Source organism: Peromyscus californicus, unplaced genomic scaffold (assembly GCF_007827085.1).
Source record: "Peromyscus californicus insignis strain IS unplaced genomic scaffold, ASM782708v3 Scaffold_6__1_contigs__length_162567912, whole genome shotgun sequence".
NCBI lineage: Eukaryota > Metazoa > Chordata > Mammalia > Rodentia > Cricetidae > Peromyscus > Peromyscus californicus.
The window spans coordinates 227,995-251,098 of record NW_026294584.1 but is presented as its reverse complement, the minus strand read 5'-3'; the positions used below and the strand labels follow the sequence as shown (position 1 = coordinate 251,098).

Genomic DNA, 23,104 nt, shown 5'->3' with positions numbered 1-23,104 from the left:
CAGTAGCCAATAGTAAGGGCAAATCTTACTCCTAAGAGCCACATGGTAAACGTGGGTACCCTTTCTCTTACTGCTAATTTTTATCAGCCTGCTTGTCAAAGTAATTGAACTGAACTCTTAACACACAAAAGAGCTATTACATGCTCTTCTCTTTCCTCTTACAAAAGGAGAAAAAAAAGTCCTTCAAAAGCTCCTGTAGAGGTTGGGCATGTGGCACCTGGGAGATAGAGGCATAAAGATCAGGAATTCAAGGTCATCCTTAGTCACATAGTCTGAGGCCAACCTGGGCTACATTTGAGCTTATTTAAAAAAATTTTTTTTAAATATTAAAAAAAAAAACCACAACTACACAGAGAAACCCTGTCTCGAAAAACCAAAAAAAAAAAACAAACCACAAAATAACAAAAACAGCTCTGAAGAATACTAGATTTCTAATAACTTGCTATGCTTATCTCATTAAAGTGAAATGACAAATATCCACATTCCTGACATATTTTCCTGTCCTAGGTAGGAAATGGGGGTATCAGATATTTCCTTTGTCCCCTATCCAGACCAAGACCCAGGATTACCTGCAGCAAATTTTAATTGCAAATTCACTGAAGGTAAAACTATAATTAAGCAATTATCAGACCTCTTCCTTGAACCCAGTAACAGTGACCAGCATCACTCCCTCCAAATACCTAATAACAAGCTGATGTTTCATTAAAATGACAGGCCCCAGTGAAGTCATACTAGTTGGGGCACTAGGTAGGAGTCTCAAAGTGCTCTTTCTGTATTTTACAATCTTAGACAAAAGCCCACGTGCAAAGATAACTAGTATTTATTACTATTTAAACATTGTACAGAAAAAATACTTTAAAAGGTAGCAGGCAAAGAAACTTCTTCTGCAGACCCTGAAAGAGCACGCTGCGAGGGATAGTTAGGCAAAAACAGCTAAGGGTTTGGAGCTGCTTACTTTTCTCCTCTGTGTTCTTCATTTCGTCACCGCTTGCGGTACAGCACTGGCAGAAAAACAGGTATAGCAAACAAGTTAGATTTAAATAAGTGGAGTTCATGCAGGGCTCCAAAAGGCCCCCTACTGTCAGCTGGAGAGGTGCTAGGCGCCTCTCCCAGGGGCATTCCTGACCCACCTCCCTAATGCCACCACTGCCACCTCAGAAATCTGTACCACCTCCCCAGGCTCTGAATTACCCTGCCAGGACACTGAGGCCACCGCCAACTTCCAATACTGTCATCTTCCTGGGACAATGAAAGACACTCCACTGTGACTACTTCCCCTGGGAAGTCCTTGACTGCCTCGGACCGTGGGAACCACCTCCACATGCTTCCAGGTTAACCTGGCGGGGACAATCTCCCCAGGGAGGTCTGTGCCACCTTACAGGGTCACCAATGTTCCTTCCCCGGGTTTCCAGAGACACCTCACCGAGGCTGCCGGCACCTTGCCTATCTCGCCAGCTGGAAGCATTCTGCCTCCGCGCAAGTCCTCGATTCCATACGCCGCCAGCCTAGCCTACAGAATCCGGCAACCGCAGCCACAGCGTTCAGAGACGCCAGATCGAGGGCCACCTCGACTTCCTTTCACCCTCTCTCTGGTTCCGTTCTCTCAGCTAGAGAGACCTATCTGCGTCGCCGCTGTCCTGTTCCATGGCGCCCCCTCCTGGTTGGCTGTCAGATCGGCCGCTCAGGGAACCCGGTGGCCCTCCTATTTCTCAGCCCGGTAGGGGCTCGCGTCCTCCGCTGTGACAGAGCTCCCTCCATTTCTTTGGAGTTAATAAAAGTAGAATTCGGCCCTGGCATGGTGACTCACATTTGTAATCCCACCATTTGGGAGGTCAAGAAAGGCAGGAGGATCAGGAGTTCAAAGTCAGCTCCAGCTACAAACTGAGTTCAAGGCTGCCCTTGACTACTTGTAACTTTGTCTCAAAATAAAGAAAATATTTTGGCTTTGGCCCCCTAATGATGGGCAAGCCTCTTGATTCGGAAGCAGAAGCAGGAGAATTGCTACTAGTTCCTGTATAGCTATAAAGAGAGTTCGGTATCAACTAGGGCAACATAGAGAATGCCTATTGCAAGATAGCTCAGCCTATAAATACTCTTACCACCAAGACATCTGAGTTCCACACCATGGTGGAAAGAGAGAATGAATTCCTACAAGTTGTCCTCTGACCTCCGCACGTCTCCTCTAGCCCCATCAATAAATAAAAATTTAAAAATTCTAATAGTAATAATGAAACATATAGTTCTCCTTCCATGCCATAGATTTTATGTGAATCTGTAAGTTTAAATAAATATTTAGACAATATTCTGATGTTCCGAAAATGAGAATGAGCGTGGTGATCAGAAGAGTCAGGGTAGGTTATTTGGCTTGGCATGAATTTACCAACGAATGCTGGTTTTCTAGATCTTTATTTAATGCTGGTCAGATTGCCTAGAGATGACCTTCATATTTTCCAATTGGAGAGTCCAGATCTGTTTGCAAGAGGGTTGAAACATTCTGGAAGCATAATAGAAGAAAAGCACTCAAAATCTAACATGCACTTTGCCTAGCAGAAGGAAGAACTGGAGTGACTTAGAAGCAAGGGATAGGTAGAGAATCTGGAAATTTGACAACCTCACAAACAAATCCGGGAAGGCAGTGCTTTTGAACCAAAACAAAAGAGGACCCAGCAGAAAAAAATCTTTAGAGAGAACAGAAACTGGGGTTGGAGATTTAGCTCAGTGGTAGAGTGCTTGCCTAGCAAGCACAAGGCCCTGGGTTCGATCCTCAGCTCTAAAAAAAAAGAGAGAGAGAGAGAGAGAGAGAGAACAGAAACTACTCAGTGAGAAGAAAACTCACTATGGTGTAAACATATATGCAGACAAAACACCCACACACATAAAATGAAAATAAAAATTAGGAGCCGGGAGTGGTGGCTCATGCCTTTTAGCCCAGAACACAGAGGGCAGATGCAGGTGAATCTGTGAGTTCAAGGCAAACCTAATTTACATAGTGAGTTCCAGGACAGCCAGAGACACATAGTGAGACTATGTCTCATTAAGTAAATAAACATTAGGGTCTAGAGAGATACCTTCAGCAATTTAGAGTACTAGCTGCTCTTCCAGAGAACCCAGGTTCACCTCCTAGCACACCCAGCAGCTGACAACTGGCTATAACTCTAATTCCAATGGTGTAACTTCTGGATTTCAGGCAACAGGAACACAGTTGGTATACCGGCAAAACATCTAGATGCTTTAAAAATAAAAATAATAAAATAATAAAATTTTTAAAAATTAAAATAGAGCTGTGCAATGGTGGCACATGCCTTTAATCCCAGCACTTGGGAGGCAGAGGCAGATCTCTGTGAGTTTGAGGCGAGCTTAGTCTACAGAGTGAGTTTGAAGACAGCCAAGGCTACACAGAGAAATCTGCTCGGAAAAAAAAATTAAAATAAAATCTGGGCTAAATTATACCACATAGTTGTATTTGAATCTGCTGACCTTGGGGCATTAATTTATTAATTTTTATTAATTTACCATAGCCCAAGAGTATGAGATTGTACAAGAACTAGTGAAATGAGCCAGGCATGGTGCCATATGCCTATAACTGCAGTACTTGGGAGACTGAGGAAGGAAGATCTTGAATTTGGGGCCAGCCTGGGCTATATACTGAGCACCAATCTTAAAAAGAAAAAAAGTGAATGAATGAATTAAGGACAAAGGAAAGAATTCAGGTATGTAACTGAGGTGAATAATCCTAGAGGAAAGCAATGTAGAATAATTATATATGACATAGTGATTTCAATGAGAATGGTTACCATAGGCTCATATGTTCATATACTTGGTCTCCAGTTGGTAGAACTGTTTGGGAAGGAGTGGGAGGCCTTGTTGGAGAAGGTGTGTCACTAGCAGCTGGCTTTAAGGTTTCAAAAGATTCCTGATGTTCTCTACCTCGTACTTGTGGATCAGATGTAAGCTCTCAGCTACTGCTCCAGTGTCTTGCCTAGCTGCCTGCCGCCATGCTTCCCATGACGATCGTCAAGTATTCACCCTCTGAAACTTTAAGCCCTCAATAAATTCTTTTTCCTGTAAGTTGCCTTGGAGATGGTATATCATTATAGCAGTAGAAAAGTATTTAAGACAATGACTCAATTAGCTGAATCTTCACATTAAATCCATATTTTAAGAAGACGTCTTTGGTTGGGGAGATGGTTTAATTGATACAGCGTTAGCTGTGCAAGCATGAGGACCTGAATTCAGATCTTAATACTCATGTAAAAAGTTGGGCACAGCAGATAGCTGTAATACAAGCATTAGGAAGCAGGATCCTTAAGCTCTCCTGTCAACCAGTCTAGTTAAATAGAAGAGCTCTAGTATCAGTGAAAAACTTTATCAAAAAGTAAGGTAGAGGGGCCATGAAGCTGGCTCAGATGGGGAAGGCACTTAACAAGCAAGCTTGATTACTTGGGTTCTATCCCCAGAAACCATGTAAAGGTAGAAGGAGAGAACCAACTTCTACAGAATTGTTCTCTGGCCTCCACATGTGTACATGCACACACATACACACATACCACAAACACACAATGATAAAAATCAATAAATAAATAAGATAGAAAGTGATAGAGGAAAGCACCCAATATGGGCCTCTGGTCTCCTTGAACTCAGAATTGAACATAGTTTTGTTTTCTTTCCTGTGATGAAACCAACTTAAGGTAGACTGGGTTTATGACGACTCACAGTTCAAGAGTACAGTCCGCCGGGCGGTGGTGGCGGCGCACGCCTTTAATCCCAGCAGTCGGGAGGCAGAGCCAGGCGGATCTCTGTGAGTTCAAGGCCAGCCTGGGCTACCAAGTGAGTTCCAGGAAAAGGTGCAAAGCTACACAGAGAAACCCTGTCTCGAAAAACCAAAAAAAAAAAAAAAGAGTACAGTCCATTATGGAAGGAAAGCTAAGGCACCAGGACCTTGAAACAGCTGGTCATATCATGTCCACTATTGGAAACAGAGAACAATGAATGATGATGCTCGGCTCTCTCTTTTCATTTACACCAGTGGTTCTCAACCTTCCTAATGATGCAAACTTATAATACAGTTCCTCATGCAGTTCCCAGCCATAAAATTATTTTTGTTGCTACTTCAAAACTGGAATTTCGCTACTGTTATGAATCATAATTTAAATATCTAATGCTTCCCATGGTGTTAGGTAATCCCTGTGAAAAGGTCATTCACCCCCTCAAGAGGGGTCACGACTCACAGGTTGAGAACCACTGATTTACATGCTCCAGCATCCCAGTCAAGGAATTATGCTGTTAATATTATTTGGGTCCTCCCATTTCAATTAACTCAATAGGGATAATTCTGCATACATAGGCAGGTAATTCTAGATTCTGTCAAATTGACAAGTAAGACTAATCATCACATATGTGAACATATACACAGAAATACAACAAACACAAGTCTAAGAGAAATACAAAGGTTTGAAATAAATTTTAATTTGAGACAAGTTCTTACCTAACCTATGTTTATCTGGGATTCATTAAATAGCCCAAAATGACCTTAAGCCTCTGGTCCTTCTGCCCCCATCATGGTGCTGGGACGAGAGGCTTGTGACACTCGGTGTCTAAGTTAGGGTTTCTATTGCTGTGGAGAGACACCATGACCACAGCAACTCCTATAAAGGAAAACACTTCATTGGAGTGGCTCGCTTACAGTTCAGAGGTTCAGTCCATTATCATCATGGAGGGACATGGCAGTGTACAGGCAGACATGGTGCTGGAGCTGGAGCTGAGAGTCCTACATCTGGCAGGCAACAGCAAGTGGTCTAAGATACTGGGTAGAATCTTGAGCATACATGAGACCTCAAAACCCACCTCCACGGTGACCCGCTTCCTCCAACAAGGCCATATCCAATCCAACAAAGCCACATCTCCTAATAGTGTCACTCCCTTTGAGGGCCATTTTCTTTCAAACCGTCATTCCACACATCTTGAGTTGGTTTTTTGTTTTGGGTGTTTTTTTTTTTTTTTGCCCTGAGTTGAAGTCTGGCAAAAAATTACATCTGAAATGTTATAAGGTGCTTTGAATTGATCAGTTTGCTACTTGAAGAGCATGAGAAGAAAAATACATTTTATATTTCTTTACCTCAAAGCATAAATCAGCAATTATGGGATTTTATTGAAGATAGTCCTACTGGGGAATTGTCAAAACTAAGAAGTGGCAAAAACAGACTGAAGCAGTAGATTGCCCTGAGTTCTAGGCCAGCCTGGGTTACAGAGTCAAAAATCCTGTCTTAAAGAGGAATTGGGGAGATTGGCATTCTTAGCTCTTGTTATATTTGCAAGTACCAAGTTGTATAAGAGAAATAAAGTGATTCTTTTTTCATTATTGTTCACTGGATGCAACAAGAAATGGTCATATTGTCTGAACACGATCGAAGCACACAATACAAGCATGGAATTATTGATAGGAAACCCATTCAATTAATATGTGCTATTAACTATAATAAAAGGTTGTAACTGTGAAAGAAGCTCTCACTCAAGCGCAATTAATACCTGAAAAGGCAGTCTCTGCTTTTGAAGCCCTAAAGGTGTTCAGAATTCTTTGCATGTGGCAAGAGGCTTCCCGGGCGCTGGTGGGCGGAGCGTCCTGCCGGGACCCGGGGCTGGTGAGACGGACTCCGCCCTAGGGCGTGGTCTGCGCAGCGCCGCGCCACGCCGCACGTGTGCGAGCCCGGCGGCTGGTGGGAGATCTTGTACGTGTCGGTTTCCTCGCGGTGTACCCTATGTAGGTTGGCGCTGGCCGCTGTCTCCTCCGAGTGGCCGCCGCCCTTCTGCGTCCCGAGCCCAGCGCCTTCTTCCGCGCTTAGCCGGCGCCCGCAGGCTCCGGGTAAGTGCATGGCTAGGCGGCGCGGCCCCAGGCCTTCGGAGACGCGCGCGGCCGGCCGTGGTCGCAGCTTGCGCCGCCCCAGTTTTTTCCGCCTCCTCCACATTCCTCGCTGTCCAGTATCTGCTCCATGCTCCTCGATCCAGGATCTCAGATCCCCAGTTCCCTATCCGTGTTCCCTGATCCCGGCTCTTTGCCCTGATCCCGGCCGGTCGTTAGGCGGCGCTGCGTCCAGATCCTCTCTTTGGCCGCGGTGCTGTGGACCGGAACTTTTTCCTCTCCTTCCTTGCTTGGAGGTGCCTCAGGCCTCCCGAAACTCATTTCCCCAGCCCTGCTCAATCCCCGAGATCGTCCGACTACCCTGCACCGGTCTGAGCCTGGTGCTGGTACTGGCCGCAAACGTCTTACGTACTGGGCAGGCCTCGGGGGCCGCTGCTCTTCTCACACCCGCGGAAGCAATCAGGCCGGCATCAGGGGTCTTTTCTCCAGCCTCTGCTGGATGACTGTGCAGGCTACTTTACCCTTTGGTCCTTACCACCAGCCTAAACTGAGGGAGGGGGCTTTAAGAAGCACAGGATTATTGCTGTTAATTAGCGCCTGTCAAAGTATGGATGGAAGAGAGTTCAAGGCCACTTGAATTAATTTTTTTAAAAATCACTAAAATATAGGTGGTGTTTTGATTTGTTCCCACTCTAAAACACCACCAGTAACAACAACAACAAAATCTGTGGCCGTCTGTAAATTGGTATGCCCCAGTGGCAGGGCAATGGTTTTTTTTTTTTTTTTTTTTTTGGTTTTTTTTTTAAAGATTTATTTATTTATTATGTATGCAGCATGTGTGCCTGCAGGCTAGAAGAGGGCACCAGATCTCGTTTACAGATGGTTGTGAGCCACCATGTGGTTGCTGGGAATTGAACTCAGGACCTCTGGAAGAGCAGTCAGTGCTCTTAACCTCTGAGCCATCTCTCCAGCCCTTTTTTTTTTTTTGGTTTTTAAGACAGGGTTTCTCTGTGTAGTTTTGGTGCCTGTCCTGGATCTCGCTCTGTAGACCAGGCCGGCCTCGAACTCACAGAGATCCGCTTGGCTCTGTCTCCCGAGTCCGAGTGCTGGGATTAAAGGCGTGCACCACCACCGCCCAATGTTTTTATTATTGAAGGAAACTGTCAAAAATCAGACTATTCACTATAGTGAGAAAGAGTGAAATAATGTCCAATAATTAGCAAATAGCCAACAGACAGAATTTGTTAATTTAATAAGTTCATTTGAACACATAGTTTTGAGACGGGACTTAGTCAAGGTAGAGTCTCTCTGTTATGTAGCCTGGCTGTCCTGGAACTCTCTATGTAGACCAGACTGGCCTGGAACTCAAAGGCTTGGACCATCAGGGACTTAGTCAAGGTAGAGTCTCTCTGTTATGTAGCCTGGCTGTCCTGGAACTCTCTATGAAGACTAGACTGGCCTGGAACTCAAAGGCTTGGACCATCACACTCAGCTGTTCCAACACTTTTGTTAGAGGCAGTACAAGGCACTAATGAAACTGAGATTTTGTATCCTGGAAAGAAATAACAGACCCACTGGTCTGTCACCCTAATTTCTAGCTGGGATCTTCACGAGTTCCGTTCTGCCCCTGTGGGACTCTCACCCATTTTTCAGGTCTGCTTTCTTCAAGTCTTTAAAACATCTTTATGGAGGCTTCTCCCAAAATGACCCCTCTCTGCTCATCTTTCTCTGCTTCTAAATGCCTTGCATGTCCTCATAGAGGGTTTGTTTAGCTGTTTGCAGTACTGAGGATTGAACCTAGGGCATGATAGGCAAATGTTCTTCTGAGCACAAACCCCGCCAATTTATTTTGTTTTTCTATCCTCGAGTAGAATGTCATCTGTTTCATTGCAAGAAGTCTTCCATTTTTCTCTAGTGCCTACACAGGATAATTTATACTCAATAAATGTTAGAGTAAATGATTCTAATAGTCTTAGTGGCTTTTTTCAGAAGAGGATATAGAGTGTGCTCTGCCTTTAAAGAGAGTGTTTCTAAGTCATGCCTGCTCTTATAGGCCTAGGCAGGAGAACCACAAGTTCAAAGCTGCCTGGGCTGCATTGTAAGGGCATTCTAAGCAATTTAGGAAGACCCTGTCTCAAAATAAAGACAGAGGGCACACTTGCTCATTATGCACAACACTTCATGAGACCCTGTCTCAAAGTAAAGACAGAGGGTACACTTGCTCATCATGCACAACACTTCATGAGACCCTGTCTCAAAAAGCAAAAGTATTTAAAAGCAAACCATGCTTTAGCATCAACAATAGCTCAAGAATTAAAAAGTGAATAAGAAATGTCTTAGGGACCAGGCCTGGTGACATACACCGTGAATCCCAACACTTGGGAGGCAGAGGTAGTCAGCCAGCCTGGTCTATATAAGTGTATTCCAGGACATCCAGGGCTATGTGGTGAGACCTTGTCACAAACAAACAAACAAAAGGGGAGGGGGTTAAAAAAAAAAAAAAAACAGGTCTTAGTTATTTGTCATGTCTCCTCTCCTGGGGACATAATAAATGTCACTGAACAGGGCTGTGGCAGCGGCGGTGTTGGTGGGGCACGCCTTTAATCCCAGCACTTGGGAGGCAGAGGCAGGTGGATCTCTGTGAGTTCAAGGCCAGCCTGGTCTACAGAGTGAGATCCAGGACAGGCTCCAAAGTTAAAAGAAAAAAAAAAAATGTCAATGAACAAAGTTGAATGGGGAGAGATATTAGATATTTGTCCAAAGCATCATATTTTAGTTTTCCAACAACTCAGAAGATGATAAGTGACCCACTTACTAAATTGCAAGACCTAGGAATCTTGCTCTGAGTTACAGAGGAGATCTGGTGTTCCTTCTAAATCTGGGGGAGAGGTGGACGGTCTGACTATAAAGTTCCTGAGCCAGGCTGCATGCATGGCTTTTTCTGGCTGTGCTTGCCTCTCTGCTAAGTGTTGTGGCCTGTGAACGGGTGTCAGAATCTCCTCCTGTATAACGAATTCCCCCCAAGCGCCTGCCTTGAGATTTCTATCAGGGTCCAGAACAGATGCTACAAGTGGCTAAGGATACTAATCTAAGGGATATCAAATGAATCTAAGCACACTGAGTTAATCTTTAGTCCATTCACTTTATTCTCAGTCAATTCTGTCTATACAGCTTCAGCTCTGTCCTCACATTCAGCTTCTCTCTGTGCTCAGTTTTCCTGTCCTCGTAGTTTTAGTAAGCTCCTATGCTTTTGACCTGCTCTATGCCCTCTGTCCCTTTGTCCTCCATCTCACCTTCCTAGCTCCTTATTCCTAGCTTTCAGAAAACTCTACCCGAGATCTGCTTTAACCTCTATAAAACCTGTCTTCCTCTTCTCTCTCTGGCCACACTATTCTGTGTCTGCTGTTCCTGCCTCACGGTTCACTCCTATCCTCTCCCTGGCCATGGTTATGTAAAACACCCTATTGTCCTCAATCTCTCTGCAATGCCCCTAGGCTGAAGGAAGGGGATGGCCTGAGCTTCATTTGCACAAGAAACAAAGCTATACGTCTAGGAGCCTGCTTGTCTCCTAGGCTCAGCAGGGGAGTTAGTTACCTAGAAGTTAAGCAGATCTGAGCTTATCTGTTTGCCAAATGGTCTATAGTATTTGGCACGCAAGAATTTCATAGCAGAAGACAGGTAGAATATTAAAAACTGGATAACACCAAATATTCATAGTAAATGGCTTGCCTTTTGACAGACCCTTGGCTGGTCAAAGTATAGCTTTAATACATAGCTGAATCTCTATAATATATTCTTGCAGCCCGCAAGATTCCTGACCAGTCAGTCCTTTGACAGCAACGAGCCCGTTATTGTAATTACTCCTCTCAGTGATTGCTCAGGTGGTCATGTCTATGACATGAAGCAAAATCTGCCAATCCTTAGAATTTCCTTGATTTTTAATATCTAACCATGGCTATTTCTGGTTTTTCATTAACCATACTTAGAGGACTAGAGTATTTTTGGAGCTCATTTATGGTTTATATGGATATGTTTGCTAAGTTGGTTGGTAAGTTCACTTTTCTGTCTATGTAACAAAAATAGGAAAAACGTAACATCCCTATTTTAGTTTCAAGTAAGATCAAGTAGATAAGTACACACCGTCCAGAATATCTTTATTTTGATTGCTCTGTGTTTGCCCCTCTCCTGAGTTCCTCTTCACTGGGGAAGTATGTGTGATGTCTTAGATTTTGCTCTTAGATTTTGCAGTTGGTCCGATTAAATAATAATCTGTTGGGGGGCTGTGTCTTTTTAAATTATGGTCACATATATAACATAGCTGTCATAGTGGAGCACATCTACAATCTCAGCACTCAAGAAGCTGAGGTTAGAGAGTTAAGAGTTAAGACCAACCTGATATATTTACAATTTGTGGTTTGGTTTGGTTTGGTTTGGTTTCATTTTGTTTTGTTTTATTTTTGTCTTGTGTCCGTATGTTTTGAGGGAAATTCAGAGGGAGGCCAGAGGCCAATGTCAGATGTCTTCTATCTTTCTCCACCTTAGTATTTTTTTTTATTTTTTAATTACATTTGTTTATATTTAATTGTATGTATGTGTGTGTGTTTGTGGGTGTACTTGTGGAGGTCAGAGGACCACTATGGGAATCTATTCTCCCCTTCTACCTGAAGATCTAACTCAAGCCAGGCCAGGCATTCACACTTCCTTACCACTAAGCTGTCTTGTTGGCTTTGCTTTTTGAGAAGAGGTCTCTCACTGAATATGAGGCTCAGCAGTTTGGCTAGATTGGCTAGCAGTGAACCCCAGAGAATCCTTCTGTCTACACCTTGCCAGGCTCCAGCTTCAAAAAAAGAAAATTAGTGCTGGGGAGAAAGTTGAGATCCTCCTGACTAAGCCACCATCACTATCTCTTATATCCCAGGCTGGCCTCGAACTCCTGGTCCTTCAATTTCTACCTCTCAAGTGCTGAGGCTACAGATGTATACCATCATACCCGGATGACTTTATTGGTATTATACAACAGTACTCCATAACTCTTGGTATGGTGTGAGTGTGCTTTCATTTATATACTACTGTATTTTATCAGTTTTGAAAAGATGATGCACATGCCTGGAACAAAGTTATAATAGAACAGTGGTGGTATTCAATGAAAGCACACTGCTAGCACTTAACCACCTCAGTCCTCACCTAGAAGTAATCACCTTTTGCAGTTCCTAGTCAGTTGTATCTACACATTATTCAGCTTATTTTTAATTTGTTTTATGTGCATACATGTGTGTCTGTTTATGTATATGTGTGTATACAGGTAGCTTCAGACACCAGAACAGAGCATTGGATCCCCAAGAACTCGAATTACAGGCAGTTGTACGCCTACTACATGCAGGTGCTAGGAACTGAACATGGATCTTCTGAAAGAGCAACAAGTACCCTTGACTTCTGAGACATCCCTTCACCCCCTGAATTTATATTCTGTTTGGTTTGGGTTTGTTTTGTTTTAGTTTTTAAATGTTTATGTATGAGAGTTTGACTTGCATATATATATGTGCACCACGTGCATGTCTAGTTTCTGCAGAGGCCAAAAGAAAGCGTCAGATCCCTTGAAACAAATTAGGGATGGTTGTGAGCCACCATGTGAGTGGGTATCAGGAACCAAACCCAGGTCCTCTGCAAGAGCAACAAATACTATTAACTACTGAACCATCTTGCTAGCCCCTCTCTAAATTATTTTCTTAAGCTAAATCCCTAAAAAAAAAACATATTTCTGGCTTAAAACTACATATGTTTTTTTTAAGTTTTTTATCTGTTGGTTTGTTGAGGTAGGGTTCTTCTGTAACCCTGACTGGCCTGAAATTCACAGAAATCCACCTGATCTGCCTTCCAAATACTAGGATTAAAGGCATGTGCCACTGCACCTGGTTATATTCGTGAGACTATTGGTACCAACTGTTGTACTATGTTTTCTGTTTCTAGGCTTTTGAGTGTATGCCTTTATCAGAATTACTTATTTTCTCATTAAAAAGATACTTTCATGTTTTATTTATATGAATGTGTGTCAGTGAATGCTATGTGTATGTGATGCCTTAGAAGACCAGAAGAGAGCATTTAATCCCCTAGAGCTAGACTGGCAGGTCCAGTGAGCCACCTGATATAGGTGTTGGGATCCAAACTTGGGTTCTCTGAAAGATCAGCAAGCTTCTTAAACCATTAAGCCATCTTTCCACACCCCTGATAATTATTTTAATAAATGATTTTTTAAGGATCCTCTGAACAAGGTTCACTGTGCCTCTGTTTACCAAAACTAGCTTCTTTATGGGAGATTGTTAACTTCTACTCTTTTCTCCTCTCTGAAAGGTCCTCTTAAATGTTTTTTTTGGAGCCTTAAAGATGGAAATGACAAGCATGTCCCTGAAACGTGGGTGCCTTGTTGTGGAAGATAATGATGGCGTGGCCCTGCAGGAGGAGACAAAGAAACAGAAGGTCTCAGAGTGCTATCTGACCAACAGTCAGGATGGGGTAGAAAATGACGGTCTACACAGCAGTGAGGATGAGCCTGGACCTCCAGAAGTTGAAGGTGCCAAGAAAGATGAAAAGAATTCCAGTGCTCAGGTGCGAGAGGAGGAAGAGGAGGAAGATGGTCTTTCAGAGACAGGGGAAGAGGAGGAGCCCGAGAGTTTTGCAGATATGATGAAGCATGGGCTCACAGAACTTGATGTAGGCATCACGAAGTTTGTGAGCCCTCATGAGGGCTTCTCAGGGATCTTAAAAGAAAGGTGAGTTTAGTAAACATGTTTGTTTTAGTTGTGTTAATACTTTCCTTCAGAAAGAAATCAGCAATATAGTCTTTTGTTTAGCTTTCTCTGTTTTTCTCTATTCAAGCCCCAGGATTTAGGCATGCTAGCGAAGCTCCACTAACTGAGCTACAGTCCCGCTCTTCCATTTTCCTTTTCTTTGTTCCCTCTTTGTTTTTTAAGAAAATCTTTTGCTGTTTGTTTTTTTTGAGGCAGTGTCTCTCTAAGTAGCCCAGGTTAACCCAGAAGTTGTCATGAACTCTCAATCCTCAGACTCTTGAGTGTTAGAAATTTGGGGATATGCCTTCACACCCAACTTTCCTTGTATTTTTCTTTTTTCTTTGTATAATTTATTTATTTTTATTTTGTGTACATTGGTGTTTTGCCTGTATGAATATCTATGTGAGGGTGTCCCCTAGAATTGAAGTTACTGACAGTTGTAAGCTGCCTTATGGGTGCTGGGAATTGAACCCGGGTCCTTTGGAAGAGCAGCCAGTGCTCTTAACCGCTGAGCCATCTCTCCAACCCCTCAATTTAGTTTTCTAAACCCAAGGATTGTTTACATTTCTGATCAAAAAAGGGACAGAGTGGGGAGAGCTGCCTAAGTAAATAGTCTTGGATTCTGAACATGTTTGCTTTCTGTGGTCCTGTGTTTTGAACCTAAAGCCTCATGCACACTAGGCAAACACTCTTACTATACTGTACCCATTATAGTTCTTGCTTTCTTCCTGTTTCTCCTGTTTCTTTTGCCTTTTCTCTTGTTCTTTCTTGACAGAATCTTGCTCCTTAATCAGTTTGGCCTTTAATTCACAATCTGGCTTATGATGAATTCTTATTTCTTATCAAGGAGAGATTTTTCCTAGAACTGTTTAAATAAACATAATTTCCCAGTGATGCATATTGTTAGTGTGTGGGGGTATGGTATTTGTTTTGTTAAATTCTTTTAGACATTTTCAAGGTATTTTTTTTTCTTGCTGAATTCATCTTATAATCTTAAGTTGTTTTATCTGAATAAACCATATTTTTCAGTAGGAACTAGAAGTTGTTTGGAGCCAGGAAAATTTGGATATGACTCTGTTCAGCTACTTAATAGTTAGCTGAGGCTCCTGAGCCTCAGTATCCACATCCACAAGATGGATACCAGTGTCACTGTGGAAGTTGTTAAGAGGATGTTAAGTGTGATAATAGAAAAAAGCTTTCACAGTAGCTTATGACAGACTTACTGGGTTCTGATTTAATTATTTAGTTTGTTTTTTTGGGGGGGGGGTTCTTTTTTCTTTTTTTTTTCCGAGACAGGATTTCTCCGTAGCTTTGGAGCCTGTCCTGGACTAGCTCTGTAGACCAGGCTGGCCTCAAACTCACAGAGATCCACCTGCCTCTGCCTCCCAAGTGCTGGGATTACAGGCGTGTGCCACCCCCCCCCCCCCCCCCCCACCACCACCACCACCCCCCCCACCCCACCCCCCCCCCCCCCACCCCCCCCCCCCGGCAACTATTTAGTTTTAATTAATTGACTCTATTTATGACTTAATTTAAGATAGACTGTATAACCTTAGATAGACTGTATAACCTTAGATGTATGCATGTATATGTGGAAGCCCTCCTCAGTCACTCCCCACATAATTATTTTTAAAGATTGATTTTATGTGTATGGTGTGAGTGTCTGTATGTGTTTATCTGCACCGTGTGTGTGTAGTGCCCAAGGAGGCTAGAAAAGGGCATCAGGTCCACTGGAACTGATTTTACAGTTACAAGCACTTGTGGACTGCCATGTGGTTACTGGGAACCAAAACCCATGTTCTCTGCAAGGGCAGCCAGTGCACTTAACCATTGAGCTATCTCTTCAGTTCTTCTGCATTGGTTTTCTGAAACAGTCTTAAAACCTGGGACTCGCCAATTCATATAGACTGGCAGGTCAGCAGGCTCCAGGGATCCTCTTGTCTCTGCCTTCCCAACAGATTACAAACATGGGCACCCACATGTGGCTTTTTCACATGGGTGCTGAGGATCAAACTCAAGTCTTCATCCATGCTTGCTACTCAAGCACTATACTAATGGAGCCATAAACATTGATGGCTTTCATTTTGCATTTGTTAATATTTTCTATAATAATATTTCAGAAACTTAGGTATGAAACTATATGTGTTTCAGTGTTCATTAAAATAAGAGATTTTCTTTAAATCTCTTATTTAGAATGAGTAAAGTTTGTCCTAAAATTAGTAGAAAGTAAAATGCTCACTTCTTAAAAACTTTGGTTTTCTCTTCATTAGATATTCTGACTTTGTTGTTCATGAAATTGGAAAAGATGGACGGATCAGCCATTTGGATGACTTATCTGTTCCAATGGACAAGGAGGTAGAAATCTTTCTAGAAAAATCCACCTGTTGTATATAGTAGCTCTTCCTAAAGATCCTAGAAAGGTAGTTTTACTGTCTCTGTGTGACTTACTTGCTTTCTGTGGTTAAAGGACCCTCCAGAAGAAGCGCTCACTGTTTTGACAGCTGAGGACAAGCAGCAGTTGGAGGAGCTCCAGCTTTTCAAAAATAAAGAAACCAGTGTTGCCATTGAGGTAAGCAGTGCAAGAGGGAGCTTGGGTTTGTGTGCTTCCTTCAGGGTGCATGTTCATAAGTTACCACAGAAGAGCTAGCTGTGTTTAACAAAAAGGTGGCTTGTCCTATTGATCTCAAAGGGCAGTCTACTAGTTTTAGTTTTACTTTGTTTAAATCAGGATAAATAATCAATTTCAACATAAATATATCAAGGAAAGGTTTGTTTGTTTTGTTCTTATTGAAACAGGGTCTCATAGTCTAGGCTGAACTTGTTTCCTCCTATCTCCATCTTGCAAATGCTGAGATTACAATGTATGCCGGCACACCCAGCTTGTGTTTTTTGAGACCATATAGCCTATCCTGGCCTCAGACTCTTATATGGCCAAGGATGACCTCAAACTCTTGATCCTCCTGCCTCTATCTTCCAAGGCAAGGTTACAGGTTTATACCACCATACCTGACTATTGTACCTTTTTCTTTTATGTGTGAGAGCACAGGTGGATAGGTGCATGTGAAGGCCAGGGGACAACCTTGGGTGTCCTTCCTCAGGAGCCATCTACCTTGATTTCTGAGACAGTCTCTCACTTGGCCTAGAATTCATCCAGTTAGCCCTGTCTGCCTCACAGGTGAGTCCCAGGAAGCTGCCTCTCTTTGCCTCCCCAGTGCTGGGATTGCAGGTGTGGATCACCATGCCCAGCTCTTTAGTATGGGTTCTGGAAGTCCAGCTAAGGATGTGATTGCTTGGCAAGCCCTATACTAAGTTATCTCCTCAGTCCCTCAGGTTATACCTCGGCACAGGTTTATTGCCCCAATCAGAAGTTACAGAAACAAGCCCCCTTTATGTACTCTCTGTTTTCCACAGCTTACTTAGTTTTAGCCTTGCTATTCTTTTTTAAATAGTCTCATAAATTGAGTTCTATATCCCCTCCCCCCCCCCTTCTTTTTTGGTTTTTTGAGACAGGGTTTCTTTGTAGCCTTGACTGTCCTGGAACTCACTCTGTAAACTAGGCTGGCCTTGAACTCCAGAGATCCACCTGCCTCTGCCTCCTGAGCACTGGGATTAAAGGCGTGCTCTACCACACCTAGCTCTATATCTTCTTTATATCACCAACAAAAATAATGTTTTTCATTGTTGAAAGGGCACCAGGCTTGGCAGAATTCTCTCTAGAAACAGCTCTCTTTAGTTCCGTTACACATGCATCAACCTGTGTTGTCCACACATTCTTGCACTTACCTCCTTAACACAGAGTAAGTCATTTAAAAAAAAAAAAAAGCTCCTGGGTTGGTTGTTTGGCGTGTGTTCTGTTTCTCAAAATAGTGTCTTAACCTTGTCACACCATCACAGGCCTGGATTTCAGCACTTAGGTAATGAAGGCAGGAGAATCAGGAGTTCCAAGAATAGCTGGGACTAAATATCATCCTGTCTGGAAAAAAATGTTTGTTTTGAGACAACCTGGAACTCTCTATGTAGACCATATTGGCCTTGAACTCACAGAGATCTGACTGCCTCTGCCTCTGCCTCCTGAGTGTTAGAATTAAAGACACCATCACATTTGTCAAAAAACATCTTTTAAATTAAATTTGGAATTCTTTTTCTTTTCCGTTTTTTCGAGACAGGGTTTCTCTGTAACTTTGGAGCCTGTCCTGGACTAGCTCTGTAGACCAGGCTGGCCTTGAACTCACAGAGATCCGCCTGGCTCTGCCTCCCGAGTGCTGGGATTAAAAGTGTGTGCCACCATCGCCTGGCGAAATCTTTTTTTTAATTGTCATCAATAGTAAGTAGTTTCTTCAGCTTCTTTGGGTCTTGCCCCTGTCCTCTCCTCCCTTCCCCTTTTCTCACACGGCCATGACCAACAGTGACTGCCAGAGTCAGGCCATAGGCAGTGGGGGGAGGGGTTGCCTATGTTTTTAAGTATGGATTTAAGAATTGTCTAGAAGAGCAGTTAAGGCTAGAGAGATGTCCACAGCAGTTAAGACCAGTTGTTTTTGCAGAGGACCTGAGTTCAATTCCCAGCACCCACGTGGTAGCTCACAGCTGTCTGAAACTCCAGTTCCAGGCAATCCAATGCCTTCCTCTGACCTTCTCTGGCACCAGCCACACATGTGGTACAAATACATACCTGCAGGCAAAACACACTCATGAAATAAAAATAAATACATTTTTAAAAAGAAAAAAGAAAGAGTTGTCTGTAAGGACAATTAAAGATAGAGTACAAGTTTCCCTGAATGTGTAATATAGTGTTGTATCACCCTGTGTACATTTCCCACGTGTGACAGACTAACTCTTATCCTGACAGCTATGTTGTCTGCTAACTGTTTTAACTTTTTTTCTTTTTCTTTTACTTATGTTTATGGGTGTTTTACCTGCATGATATATGCTTGTGTCCCACTTATGTTCCTGGTGCACAAGGAGGCCAGAAGGGTGTCTCAGATCACCTGGAACTGGAGTTAAAGGCAGTTGTGAGCTGCCATGTGGGTGCTGGGAATAGGAACCAGGTCTTCTGGGAGGACATCCAGATCTCTTACCTGCTGAGCTATTTATTTATTTATTTATTTACTTACTTATTTTAAGATTTATTTATTTATTGTATATACAGCATGTATGACTGCAGACCAGAAGACGGCACCAGATCTCATTACAGATGGTTGTGAGCCACCATGTAGTTGCTGGGAATTGAACTCAGGACCTCTGGAAGAGCAATCAGTGCTCTTATCCTCTGAGCTATTTCTATAGCCCCCCCAGTTTTAACCTTTAAAGGGCATAAATTATAGGCAAGTTACCTTAGCTATTAAATTAAGAGGAAATACTTTTTTGTTTTAGTATTTGTTTATTTTATATAATAAGTGTCTTGTCTACCTGTATGTCTATGTACCACCTGCATGCCTGGTACCCAAGGAAGTCAAAAGAGAGTGTTAAATTCTCCTGGAACTAGACTTAGTGATGGTTATAACCTGCCACTTGTTGCTGGGAACCAACCCAGGTCCTCTGCAAGAGGTCAAGTGGCCCAGTTAACATATTACACTATCAGCATTTTTAAGATAATGAATTAGAAAATTCCTGTGCACTGAATACAGCATCATCATGTTTTGAAAAATCTTTTTTTTTTTTATAATGTGGCATATCCAGCCATTTGTGCTATTGAATAGAGGTAAAATCTGTTTCTTAGTGTGAGAAACGTTGAAAGCTGACAAAAAGTTGTTTGAATGATAAGTTTAAATTTTCTTTATGTTGGTTTTCTTAATTGTGTTAGATTTTTCCCCATAAAATAATTTAATATAAAATAAAGTTCAGTAGGAGACACTTGTGGGCTGAGTTGCCAGAGGTATTAACTTTCTGATACCCCGAAGGCTTGTCTGTCAGCTTCTTGCTCTGGGACTCCCTATGCTTTTTGTCTAGAAAAGATACCAAAAGCAACTTCTGTGGGTGATCACAGGGCTTGACTGCTTCGTTTCAAATCCAGCTCTCATACCTTCCCATTATGTAACTTCAAATATATTCTGTGATTTCCCTGCACCTCATTCTCATCTCCATATATGGCACAATGGTGGGTTAACAGGGAGCTTACGAGGATTAAAGAAAAAGATGAATCTGAAGTGCTTGTGTAGTGTCTGGAGATGGATATGCTCTGTCCACAAGCCCTTGGGATCATCAATATCAGGCAGCTGGAAAATGTTTTCTGAAATAATAGCCAAGCATTCTTGTTGACTTTTGCATAGTTGATGAAATGAGCCATGTCTTCACTGATTCACTGTGTTATTTTCCTATTTAATACTTGTTAGAGTAATAGCTGTCATCTGTTTTTAATAGGTCATTGAGGACACCAAAGAAAAAAGAACCATCATGCATCAAGCTATTAAATCTCTCTTCCCAGGATTAGAGACAAAAACAGAGGATAGAGAAGGCAGGAAATACATCGTAGCCTACCATGCAGCTGGCAAAAAGGCTTTGGCAAGTAAGTATAACATTGGCCCTCTTTCTCGTTTCAGGAAAGCAGGAGGGGCAGGACCTCCCACTCCCACCTCCCACTTCCTTGCCTTGCCTAGTCACATCATGGGCTGCCTTGACATTGTACAGAGAGGGTCATGTCACTCTTTCAGAGGGTCAATAGTCATTTTAAATGTAGAACAATCCTGCACTGTCTGGTAGGCATTCAGCCTTGTATGTGAGTGAAGATTTACAAAAATTATAGTGGCGCCTGAGAGACTCCTGTTCAGTGAAGACCACCGTGGGCTGACTGCCAGTTTGAGAAGAAAGTGGAAAGATTATTGCTCACTGTGTGGTGTTTTTTTTTTTTTTTTTAATATTTGTTTACTTATTAGGTATACAGCGTTCTATCTGCGTGCATGCCAGAGGGATCAGATCTCATTATAGATACTTGTAAACCACCATGTGGTTGCTGGGAATTGAACTCAGGACTTCTGGAAGAACAGGCAGTGCTCTTAACCTTCTGAGCCATCTCTCCAGCCCCTCACGGTGTTTTCTTAAAGAAAGAAGAAATATTCAGATGAACAGAAATGCCGACCTCCCCTTCCAGAGGCATATTTCCTGTTCTGCTTCCCAAACATGGGTATCTTGACTCACATACATAAAACATGGGGTTTTAAGAAGTTGACTCTTCATCTGAGTCTGTCTTTTGTTTTTTATTGTTTGGTCAAGGTGAATACATTGTCAGTCACTTTGATGTTTATGTTCTCATGTTTTATACAACTATGAGAATTCCTATTTGTCTCTGACCCTAAGAAAAATTAGATATTTCTTGTTTTTCCCATCAAATCAGTACTTACATTTTCCATGAAAATTATAACAGAAGACAGTTATTCTTCATTCTCCTCCCCTATCAGTATCTGGTGCTACATGTCTCAAGTTCTCCCCTGTTAGCAGTCAGTTATTTCAAAGTACATGTGTCACAGCAAACCCACAGAATGATGTCATAAGACACTTGAACACATTAGGACACTGTCAGTATCCCTAAATGAATTTGAGAGAGTGTAGTATATGAATGACGACTCCATGTTTGTAATGATGCTTCCAATGAAATGAAAGGGCTTAAGAAAAAAGCAAGGTTGACCACCTGAAAAAAAAAATCAAACAGAAATAAGAAGCTTTGAGTAGTTGGAGAGGAAAAGGTAGAGATCTGAGGCTAATTCTTTACTGATACAAAAACAAAAAAAAAAAAAAAAAAAAAAAAAACAAAGCTGGGCTTGATGTCACCTTCCTGTAATGGCAGGAGGATCTACCTGTTGCTGTTTGATTCTGTAATGTCTAGGTCACAGTGTAAAGTAGTATCTTAGCATCCCTCTGTCAGCCAAGGTCACAAAGGAGTCAGTGCCAAGGGAAGTATTTTCAGCGACTGTGTTCCTGTATTTTCAGTTTTCCAAGGGCAGTATGTTACTATTTATTCTAGATGAAGGACAAAAGGTGATTTATCACATACAATCATGGGCATATTGGCTCTTAATTTTCTCATGGATGCATTTGGGGAGGCTGCAGTTGATCAGTATTTGGTCAACAACCACTCTCCAGAGAAGAAAAGCAAGCTCTTATTCTGCTAGTGTGGTCATGAAGATGCAGATTCTAAAAGGCACAAACTTTTTTTGATTAGTTGCCTCTTGAAAATGACCTTCATTTCTTAAGTAATGCTATATTTTGTGTAAGGAGGAAGTAGCCTTCATAGTTTGTCCCATCTTTTCCTTTAGGTAACAGTGCCACATCTTGTTCTGTTTACATCTGGATTTTCTGTACTTATGTCATAGCCACCTTTTTTGTGTATTTTTGAGACAGGGTCTTACTATGTAGCCCTGGCTGGCTTTGAACTCACTATATAAATCTCTCTGGTCTCAAACTCAGAGGTCCACTTGTCTGCCTCCCAGGTGCTAAGATTAAAGGTCTGTGACACCACACCCATCTCTCTCTCTCTCTCTCTCTCTCTCTCTCTCTCTCTCTCTCTCTCTCTCTCTCTCTCTCTGTGTGTGTGTGTGTGTGTGTGTGTGTGTGTGTGTGTGTGTGTGTGTGTGTGTGTAATTTTCTTAAGATTTTATAAATGAATTATGTGACACAAAGCACCTCCTCCCTGTTTTTCTTTCAAAGAAGCAGATTGGAATGGCATTTTCCCAGAGACCTGAACCTCTTGGGTTTGAGGGTTAGGGCATGTAGTCAAAGTTGGGCTCAAAGTTTTCTTCCACCTCCTCACAAAGGCTGTTGTTCTCTAGCTGAGACAGTCACTTGGGAGGCTGCATTCAGCCTTTTCTCATCCAATTCTCCTGCCCCAAGCTGAGAGTGGCCTAAAGGAAAAGTCACCAAGAAATCGGGAGAACAAATATCTGGAGGCTGATTCATGGCCCTGAAAATGGAGCCCAGTGCCAATGACAGTGTGTTCTCCTGGGCCCCTTAACATTTTGACGTAGTATAATAGCCTTTAAAGCTTTGCAGTTTATGTTTTGAAGCTCATCCACTGTCAAACACTGGTATAAGTTGTTATTTGTGGATTATATATTATTAAGCAAATTTATAGCATTCCTTTTTTATTTTTATTTATTTGTTTTAAAGTGTCATGTAGCCCAGCCTGGTCTCAAACTCACTATGTAGTGACCTTGAACTTCTGATCCTTCTGATCTCACTTCTGCCTCTCAAGTGCTGGGATTATAGTTGTCCACCACCACATCCAATTTTTTTTTTCTGGTTTTTTGAGGCAAGATTTCTCTGGGTAGCCCTGGTTGTCCTGGAACTCACAGGTTTCTGTAATTGTATACCCACAGAGTTTAACATTTGCCTTTGAAAGATGCTAATGAATTGGTAGATAATTTAAAGGAGCTCTTTCTTTGTTTATCTCTTTTTTTGTGTGTTTGGGGTGTTGAGACAGTGTTTCTATGTGTATCCCTGGCTGTCTTAGAACTTGCTTTGTAGAACAGACTGG

General features: G+C 42.3%; 2 protein-coding genes across 11 annotated transcripts in view; one reads left to right on the top strand and one right to left on the bottom strand.

Annotated features, from left to right (window-relative positions):
* Window positions 1-6,630, bottom strand: part of LOC128098861 (RAD50-interacting protein 1) — a 63,466-nt gene extending 56,836 nt beyond the window's left edge. For 3 of the 8 annotated variants that reach the window (XR_008214361.1, XM_052720338.1, XM_052720337.1), the window contains exons 1-2: window positions 1,192-1,394; window positions 956-1,001 (exon numbers count right to left, since the gene is read on the bottom strand). Coding sequence is in view for 7 of the 8 variants with exons in the window: in XM_052720338.1 (XP_052576298.1) it covers window positions 956-1,001; window positions 1,192-1,323 (178 nt within the window). In the remaining variant the exon portion in view is untranslated. Of the gene's footprint in view, window positions 1-955; window positions 1,002-1,191; window positions 1,397-1,423; window positions 1,596-6,525 lie in introns of those variants that run through there. The other 5 variants (XM_052720335.1, XM_052720331.1, XM_052720334.1 and 2 more) reach the window with 4 other exon arrangements.
* A 28-nt stretch (window positions 6,631-6,658) lies between these two features.
* LOC128098862 (pseudouridylate synthase 7 homolog) overlaps window positions 6,659-23,104 on the top strand; it is a 58,685-nt gene continuing 42,239 nt past the window's right edge. The window contains exons 1-5 of one of the 3 annotated variants that reach the window (XM_052720344.1): window positions 6,659-6,859; window positions 13,205-13,623; window positions 15,912-15,996; window positions 16,109-16,210; window positions 19,999-20,143. In XM_052720344.1, coding sequence (XP_052576304.1) covers window positions 13,238-13,623; window positions 15,912-15,996; window positions 16,109-16,210; window positions 19,999-20,143 — 718 coding nt within the window. In that variant the 5' untranslated portion in view covers window positions 6,659-6,859; window positions 13,205-13,237. The remainder of the gene's footprint in view (window positions 6,860-13,204; window positions 13,624-15,911; window positions 15,997-16,108; window positions 16,211-19,998; window positions 20,144-23,104) is intronic. The other 2 variants (XM_052720342.1, XM_052720341.1) reach the window with 2 other exon arrangements.